The sequence below is a fragment of the Gallus gallus genome, chromosome 12 (genome assembly GCF_016699485.2).
Source record: "Gallus gallus isolate bGalGal1 chromosome 12, bGalGal1.mat.broiler.GRCg7b, whole genome shotgun sequence".
Lineage (NCBI taxonomy): Eukaryota > Metazoa > Chordata > Aves > Galliformes > Phasianidae > Gallus > Gallus gallus.
The window spans coordinates 15,516,160-15,525,529 of record NC_052543.1 but is presented as its reverse complement, the minus strand read 5'-3'; the positions used below and the strand labels follow the sequence as shown (position 1 = coordinate 15,525,529).

Genomic DNA, 9,370 nt, shown 5'->3' with positions numbered 1-9,370 from the left:
TTTCCACTTAATGCCTTGGCACTGGGAAATGGCATGGATCAGTAGCAAAGGGAAATAAATATGTTGGTTTTATTAGTGAAAAAATGACAGCCAGCATTATAGAAATTCCTCTCAAGTATTTGGCATCAGTGTGTGTGCCATCGATTACCTTAAATACAGAATAAATTTGAGGCACTTGAAGCACGTCTTGAGGGCCTGCTTAGTGTCAAGACATGACACAGAAGTCAACCTCACTTGACAGTTAAAAACTCATCAACCGTTTTGCTTTCAAGACAGATAGGCTGGCACCCTCGAAGAACATGCACAAAAGAGAAAAGCCATTGATGTAGAACCAACCATCCTGCACTGGAGCCTGCTGAGTTTCATGTATGAACCAATCCACAAGTAACTACTTGCTTTAGGAACAGTAAACAAGAAGTACGAATTGTTCATTGAAAGTGCAAGCTTCTTTTTTCTTTTTCTTTTTTCCTATCAACACAGTAAGAGTTCATTCCTTTTATTTAACACTTCTTACATCCCTACAACTCGTGCAGCAGCTCATTAGTGCTGGGAATCCCAAGCAAGTGTCAAATTGGCATGAAATGATGAGTGCCACCGTTGGAAGTGGCTTTCCTCTTTCATCCACTGTGATGGCATTAGGGAGGATTTTGGACAGCCTTCATGGAAATGCCTGCAAAATATTACTGGGAAGAGGAGTTGGGTTTTGCCTTGGAAAGAACTTCTAGATTTGGCCTTCAGAATGGTTTCAGCCCAAAGGGTGTCTTCTGTTGCCTTAATGTGCTGTTTCCAGTACACCAAAACACTAAGCAACGTGTTAGAAAAGGAAGTGGATCCCGTACTCAGTGTAATTTATGGAGGAGACCTAAAGTAGGCAAAATGTGATACCCACTTTGGAAATCTATGGGATTAGCACTCGTGCCACTGGGAGAGGTGTCACTGGGCAGCCTTTGCCCTGTGCCCGATGGAGAAGGCACCGCTCCCAGAGGTGTAGTGTTTCCTAACAGCAGTATTGACAAATGATATATTTCTACTTAGAAGAAAGCTTGCTTTTTAAATCCCTGTCGGTGTTCTCAGTATCCCTATTTTCCATCTCGGGAGGCCTTCATGGGCTGACCCTACTTAACTCAGCAGATCTGGCAAGACCAGGGCCCAAGATGGGCCTGGCTGCGGATCGTGGAAATACAAGAAGGTGACCATGGGCTTTATTTACAGTCAAGAAATTAGCAAGCGATTTGTAACCACTGAATAGACAGCTTCTGTGACCCAAACAGCATCGTTTGGGAGAATAACATACCGGCTACTGGAGCGCATTGATTTATTTGATAACATCAGGAAACCATTTATGGACTCTATTATGGACAGCACTTGGTGGGGTTAGAGCTGCTAGAGCAGATAGATTGATGTGTGGGTCTGCTGTTGTGCTTGCTACTGCATAATGTAAAATAAGGATGGCCCCTGAAATACCAAAGGGGCAAACAGAAGCACTATGTACTTGGCTTAGTTTGTTTTTATTTTTACATTTACCATTTATTGGATTCTCAGATTTTTGAATTCTTTGCAGTGGTGCACCAACCTGTGGTTTGTGGCTTTTTAATTGAGGTTAATAGGGCTTTGAACACCACGGTTCTTGTTACAGAACTCAGCAACATGAGGCCCCATCTCACAGACATGGTTTTTCTGCTGGCAGATTCCAGTACAACACGACTGGGACTGGGCTCTGACCCACTGCGACTTGGGTTTCACAGCTTCACATCTGTAGCTTCTTTCCTATGAAAGATGCTTCCACGGTCATAAGGTGAGGACTTGACTTGATGGTCCCTGAAATGACAGATCAAAGTAGAAAAAGGTTGAACCTGAGATGCATTTTTTCAGCCAATATCTGGTGACAGAGAGAGGCTGGTGGGGATGTGTACATAGTGGGGCATTGCATCGCTCCTGGGCAGGCTGTGATGTGCTGGGGAACCCTCACTATTGGGAGAGGGGATGGACCCGTCCCCAAATGGATGTCATGCATTTTGTGTTGACCACTGGCTGCCTCTTCCCATCTCAGGGGCTTTGTCTTACCAGGGTCTGACACTTGGAAGAGCTTGTAGCCCACATAGCAGGTGACCTTGCACCACTTCCCCTGCAATATTCAGGTTTTTGGATCTCACTAAAGGTAGTGAAATCCCCCTGCTGTCCTCAGTCCTGGTTTTCAGACATCTGAGATGTGATGGATACAGACACCTCATGAAATTATAAAGAATAATAATTTCCTATACATACAGAGCTCCCCCAGGCACCTTGCGGGCAGCATCAACTCCACCCATGGGCTGGGGGCAATCCATGCACTGAAAGTCACGCTAAATTCCCCTAGAAAACAACCATCTCCTCTGGATCTCAATGGGGGACGCACCAGCTGCACTGAAATGTCAGAAGGGTTTGCACAGCTGACACGTTGCTGAAAATGGAGCATGGCAGCATCTCCATAAATTCTCTTTATCCAGCCAAGTGCAGCTTAATATAGACTTAGAGGTGCTGCCCGTCTGCTGCACTGCGACCGAGAGCTGCCGCCGCTCATAACCAAAACACAGAGTCGTCGATTCAACCAAATGAGCTACTGCTAGGGGGAAAAAATATCAAATTTATCTTTCTATTTAGTTTTATAAAGTAACAGGGGAAGCAGGGAACGAGCAAATATGTCTGAACTCAGCCAAACGTCTGATGAAGACGTGTCCCCCGAGGACATCAATGAAGATGAAATTCTGGCCAATCTCTCCCCTGAGGAGCTGAAGGAGCTGCAGAGCGAGATGGAGGTGATGGCCCCTGACCCCGAGCTCCCCACAGGGATGATACAGAGGGATCAGACAGAGAAGCCCCCAACAGGCAGCTTTGACCACCGCTCCCTGGTGGACTACCTGTACTGGCAAAAGGCGTCCCGACGCATGCTTGAGGATGAGAGAGTTCCTGTCACCCTCCTGCCCTCTGAGGTAACCAGCAAAAACTCACACCTGTCTGTTGTGTGTCTGCTATGGGATCTGCTTTGTAGTTGCAATGCTGTGTGTCTGCTATGGGATCCGTTTTGTAGTTGTAATACCTTAATCTAGCCCTGCTTCCATTCTTTGGTATGGTATAAACCATGAGTTTAAATGGTTTAAAAGTCTCAGTAGTGTCAGGATCCAGCTTAGACTGGTATGAAAGTTTATATTTAGATGTTTTCCTAAATCTTTATATGTGGTTTTCAACAGAAGAACCTCCTAATGCTGTTTCAATAAAGCAAACCACTGAGAAACTCTCAGAAAATCAATGTGGAGGATATAAGACATCGGTTTGGCTTTGCGCATTGATTGGCATCATATTGCTTTTCCATGGAGCACTGAGTTTAATGAGTATGTTTAATGTAATCATCGGTAGAATGTAATGTCATATTGGGGGAAAAGTCCTACAGCCCATTTTTATAATGTGAACGTACATAAACGAGCAGGCATTCAAACTCCATGAACTGATCCCATCCTTTTCAGTGCAGTCCTTAAATTTGGTGTACTATCCATATGATTTGAATAGAGGTTAAGGTCACACTCAGATATCTGCCAGGATGGGGCCAGCCCAACCTGTGGATCATTATCCTTGGTTTTTGGCGGATTTGCCTTGGCAGCTGTGGCACTTCTGGCTCAGAGAAACCCCTCTACCTTCAAAGTGCTGGGGCTGCCCTCAGAAAGGGGGGAAATTCTTAAAAATCTCATCCAGGAGAGTGACTTGGGGAGGAGAGAGGCAGAGGGAGGCTTGCAGGTGGCTGTATTTTGATGCCAAAAACACCACTGCCTCTCAGCCTTTCTGTGTACAGACCCAGTTTCCTATCTCTGGACTCAGAATAAAACCAAGTTATTACTGTGTTTTTTTCATGGCTGCTTCCATAACACAGGTACCAGCACACGGCCTCATCGTCTGTGAGCCAGCTGACCCTGCTGCTATCACAATGTGTCCTTTCTCCCTCAGGCTGAGCACACAGCCAGACTTCTTGTGGGCTCATAGCGTTTCGTGGTACTTGACAAGGAAATGATAAAAGTTACACCAAACCCAGAAGTAGATTAGGATCAGAGTTCCTTAATCCCCAGAAAGGTTTCAGGACCACCTTAACATAGCATTAAATCCATCCAGGATTTATTGGTCAATGTTCTTAAAGGGCAAAGATGAGAAATTTGCCTACAGCCACTTTCAGAGCAACTGTCCTTTCATTCCATACCAATCCAGCACACTGACTTTCATAGCACATTTAAGTATTATTATTCTGTAGTGGACATAGAGGCATGAAAATACTGCCATCCCATTGTTTTAGCACAAGGTTAATGTTATTTTGGCTGTTTCTGTCTCCTGCAGAGAATGACTGCAGAGGAGATGGGAGATGGTGGTGGTCCTGGAGATGCAGGCGGCAGGAGGGGGCCAGACGCTGATGGGAAGGAGCGGCACTACAAAAATGAGAGTGTGTCTCATGCAGTAACACAGCCTGGGGAGATGAACAGAGATGGAAGCAACGAGGAGGGAGAGGACGAGGAGGAGGAAGAAGAGGAAGGTGAAGAGGAGGAAGATGAGAGTGAGTCAGAAACAAAGGAAACTTGTGTTAATGAAAACCATCACAGTGATCAAACAAGCAAGCAATCAGGTATGGAATCAGGGGAAACCACAGAAAAGCCAGAAGAAAATGAAAAGAAAATCTCAAAATTGAACATCCCCAAAAAGTTAGCATTGGATACCAGCTTCATGAAACTCAGCGCCAGGCCATCAGGAAATCAAACCAACTTAGAAGAGAGCCTGGAGAAAGTCCGAAAAAACAATCCAGATATGAAGGAGCTCAACCTGAACAACATAGAGAACATCCCCAAAGAAATGCTGATAGACTTTGTCAATGCGATGAAGAAGAATAAGAACATAAAAACTTTCAGCTTGGCCAACGTGGGAGCCGATGACAATGTTGCGTTTGCACTGGCCAACATGCTGCGTGAGAACAGGAGCATCACCACGCTCAACATCGACTCCAACTTCATCTCTGGGAAGGGCGTTGTGGCCATCATGAGGTGCCTGCAGTACAACGAGATGCTGACGGAGTTCCGCTTCCACAACCAGAGGAGCATGCTGGGCCACCAGGCTGAGATGGAGATCGCCAGGCTGCTGAAGGCCAACAACACCCTGCTGAAAATGGGCTACCACTTCGAGCTGCCGGGGCCCAGGATGGTGGTGACCAACCTGCTGAGCAGGAACCTGGATAAGCAGAGGCAGAAGAGGCAGGAGGGGCAAAGGCAGCAGCAAATGAAAGAGCAGAGAGAGCTGATCACCATGCTGGAGAACGGACTGGGCTTGCCACCTGGGATGTGGGAGATGCTGGGGGGGCCGCTGCCCCAACCCAGGCCACAGGAAGCTCCCCCAGCACCCAAACCACCCATCCCCACCTCAGCACCGCAGGGACGGGGGAAGGAAAGCATGCGGCCCGCAGACCCTGAGCAGCCGCGTGGGGCTGAGCCCAGCTTCAGGGTGATCAAGCTGAAGAAGATCCAACGCAAAGCCGCCGTGCCCAAGTATGTGGAGCCCACTGAGAAAACCAATCTCAAGGATGTGATCAAGACCCTGAAGCCGATCCCCAGGAGAAGACCCCCTCCTCTCGTCGAGATAACACCCCGAGATCAGCTGCTGAATGACATTCGTCAGAGCAATGTCGCGTACCTGAAACCAGTGAGTGTTTAGCAGTGGAGGGGATCATGCTCCAGAGCTGCTATTTTCATGAAATCATTAAGGTTGGAAAAGACCTCTAAGATCACCAAGTACAACCCCAACCCACCCCCACCGTGCCCACTGACCACATCCCTCAGTGCCACATCTCCATGGTTCTTGAACACCTCCAGTGATGGTGAACCCCCCCACCTCCCTGAGCAGCCTTTGCCACTGCATCACAGCTCTTTCTGAGAAGAGATTTTTGCTAATATCCAACCTGAACCTCCCTTGGTCCACCTTAAAGCCACTACCTCTCATCCTGGGCTTTACCCATCAGCACAACGGTGGGACTTCCAAGCACATCCAAAGCTGTGTGCAGTTATTCTATGGCATCCAATGGGGGGGATGCCCCAGCATCACCAGAGCCCCACTGCCTTCTTGGCTTTCATTTGCTCCATCATAGGGCAAAATTAGTGAAATCCCAGTGATAGGTGTGGGACTTTGACCTCTTGTTCCACAGTCGTAAAGTTAAAGAAATTCAGTCGGGGGCAAACAAACTCAGAGGAACTCAATGCTAATGTGCTGGTAATAATGTATTAGTTATTATCTTATGCAAATGCTCTTATAAGATCGGAGATACAACAGGTTGTTTTTTCACAGAATTCATTTAATCTGTCATTAGGTCCCCATTAAAAAAAATATGCTGTAGCCCTATTATTATTACTACTTTCTATAGCAGAGGTGGTGCAAAGACCCCTCTACAATCTATTTTCCATGGGCCTGAGCCTGTGCCTTACATTTTGAATTATAACAGCAGGATGGGTAGAAGATGCTTTTCCTTGGTTGCCTGCTTACAATTGTAGAGCTGCATAAAAGCATCTCAGGTAAAATAATTGGTCCTGTGCTCTACTGATTTTCTAAACAAATGTACGAATTATGGATTTGGGTTTTGTTGCTCATTCTTATTCTGTGTTAAGAAGTCGCTAAGGTGCTGGAAGGAGAATCAGAGAATCAGAGGCCAAGTTCGCCTGAGGCACACGGAGGTATCTGTGCTGGTGCACACAGAACCTGGTGGCCTGATGATGAGAACCATTTTCCCAGGAAGCTTCTGATGCTCATTCTTTGCCTTCCCTGTAACATGGCATTACTTTGCATTGTACCCTTATTCAAGGAAAATTGAAAGCAGTTCAAAATGTGCGTAGCTAGTGATGTTGATGCCTCTGTTTGTGTTGCTAAAGTCTGAGGCAGAGGACAGAAAATCCCTTGCAAATAGAAATGGTCAAATAGTATTTTGTAATTAATATGTTGCTTAATATTGACCCTTTTATACAGTGGGGGACACTTTGCTTCCATTTGTCTGCACGAAGTAACTGCTCCCTCAGTAATTTCAGGCAGTGTCTTGTCCTGAAATATCAGCAGGGATCAGCCCTGCAGTGACCTTGAACCCTTATCTGGAGTTAAGCTACTGGTCTGCCCCCAGACCAGGAGTTGGGCTTGTGGCTTCCTATTGGCACAGTCCTAATCCACCCTCCCCCCACCCAAAATCCCAGACAGACCTTAACAGACAAGGGCTGTGGGATTTGTTGCTGTTTGCTCTTCCAGAGCTGCTTGTTGGCTGAGCTGGGAGCCATGTCCGGATGCTTGGGTGACCCGGAAAGATGAAGCAAAGGCCATTTGTGCTGATTTTTTGTTGATCCACCTAGTATCAGGCCAAATGGCTTGGATTTAGGGCATTAGGGTTTTATTCTTATCTGCTCATGTGATTTTTGGTAACTGCTTTTCTGCTTTGATACCCTCAGATTCGTGTCACTCTGTTATGCTTTACTGCTTGAGCCAACCTAGGTGTCCTTGCTCTCTTTGGGGGGGAGGCTCATTGCTTATAAAGTGATCTACTGGGCATTAAGCATCACAGACTGCAAGTGGGAAACTGCAGACAAACCTGAATTCCCAATTGAACTCCTTGATGCTCCTTGCCATTACGTTTCTGATCCTCTCACAGTTTCTGAAGGTTTGAGTGTCTATGTTGAACTGAACTGCTTTGAGAAATTTCTTTTCCTTACTGTTTCTTTGTCCTTGTCCAGGTGCCATTACCAAAGCAGTTGGAGTGAGAGACCCAAAGAAAACAACTCGGAGCAAAGACTGTTCAAGTTTTGCTGGCAGTTGTTTCAGCAGAAGTTTTCTGCAGAACCCAGGTGGTGTATATGACTCTTTGGGAACAAAGCTTGCAATATGCACTTCTCTCAGTGTGATGAAAAAGGCTGGCATGGGAAAAATCAGCACTAAGAGTTTTCATCAGGTATCAAAATCCCAGTGCCATCTGTCTGCCAAATGGATTCAAGGCTCCAGTTTGTTGTGGGAGGATTTCCTCAGAGACATCAATAACTTTAAGTCTTTCTAGTTTGTCAGTAAACTATTTTGCTTCCATGTTGTCCTTCTGCTGTCCAATTCTGCAGGAACACGCTGTGCTTTAGCTTATCTTTCTTTTCACACACATGCTCCTTGATTATTCTCTTGTCCATGAGAAAAGCATTTGGTTTCTATGTAAACAGCTTTCTTTTTTAGGCTAAGGAAATGAATGAAATAAAAGCTCTCTCCATAAGAAGTGTGCAGCACATCCATGGCTTGTAAGAAGCTTGCAGAACAGAAGGAGCTCTGGTGCATCCGGATTTCAAACCAGTGTATTTCCTAGCAGTCCGGTTGGTCTCATTCCTGACCAGCACATAAAAGATGATGCCATGCTGTTCAGAGAGCTGTAATCTTAATTCCACGTAATTCACCCCTGGATCGGGCTCCATACCCCCACCACCTTGGGATGCACCAAAATGCCACTGCCAACCTCTCACACTGCTCTCAACCACGTGGAGGATGAGCCCTAACCCTCTCTCTGTAACCTGAATATGCACGGTTTGTTTTTACTTTAATATTGTTGTGAATTTTTTCTTATCCTCCCCTTTTTTAATTGCATTGGATGGTTTTGCTGCAAGACTTTTCTCCAGCAGCTACCAGTCACTCTCCTGTGGAATACAGCCAAGTGAGATCAGCTTTTTCTTTTTTTTTTCCCCCGAGTTACTGGAAGCTACAAAGCTTATTTCTGTAAAATCACCTTTGATCCACTCCCCTCCTCCCAGCCAAGCCTTCCCCTTTGCTAAGATTCACCTCCACTGCTTTCTTGTGGCTGATCCACTCACTCAGAACGCCCACTTTGCAGCTTGTGGCAGGCCTTCCTGCAGGTCAGCCTCTCCTTGCTGCCTACGACTGCTTGCAATGGTTCTCTGGCAGCTAAATCCTAGTGCTGCTCAGGGCATGGCTCTCAGTAACCTTAGAAGCAGGCAGAAATCCCTCCCAGGTAATTAGAAGATATGTAAAATCGCAGTTAAGCAGAGTTATATAAGAGACTGAAACAACATGAACAAATGCTTCTATATTGCACTTCTGCAGAGAGGCTTTTGCAAGGATGCAAAAGCGAGGCTGCACCATTCCTGCAGCTCACAAGCAGCTCTCTCGTGCCTCAGCAGCATGAATAGAGACAGCAATCCAAACCAGAATTCATCACAAGCACTGTCTCATGGCATGAGTGGAAGGGTGACCACAGCTCTCCCACCACCACCCCACTGAGGTCACCAGCTGTGAAGACACCCACAGGCTGAGGTTAGAGTCACGTTTCCCAGCCTGAAAGAAATACACTCAG

General features: G+C 46.3%; 1 protein-coding gene across 1 annotated transcript; it reads left to right on the top strand.

The window, feature by feature from the left end:
• Positions 1-2,530: 2,530 nt before the first annotated feature.
• LMOD3 (leiomodin 3) lies at positions 2,531-8,284 on the top strand. The gene is made up of 3 exons (XM_015293248.4): positions 2,531-2,969; positions 4,357-5,703; positions 7,764-8,284. Exons 1-3 carry the CDS (start codon positions 2,679-2,681, stop codon positions 7,788-7,790), a joined length of 1,665 nt encoding a protein of 554 aa, XP_015148734.3. The 5' UTR covers positions 2,531-2,678; the 3' UTR covers positions 7,791-8,284.
• Positions 8,285-9,370: the final 1,086 nt, after the last annotated feature.

What these genes read in the sequence shown, in the direction of transcription:
- LMOD3 (XM_015293248.4), top strand. Translation starts at nt 2,679, where the DNA reads ATGTCTGAACTCAGCCAAACGTCTGATGAAGACGTGTCCCCCGAGGAC. An exon ending in TCACCCTCCTGCCCTCTGAG is followed by an intron (nt 2,970 to 4,356) that starts GTAACCAGCAAA and finishes TGTCTCCTGCAG; the next exon opens with AGAATGACTGCAGAGGAGAT. An exon ending in ATGTCGCGTACCTGAAACCA is followed by an intron (nt 5,704 to 7,763) that starts GTGAGTGTTTAG and finishes GTCCTTGTCCAG; the next exon opens with GTGCCATTACCAAAGCAGTT.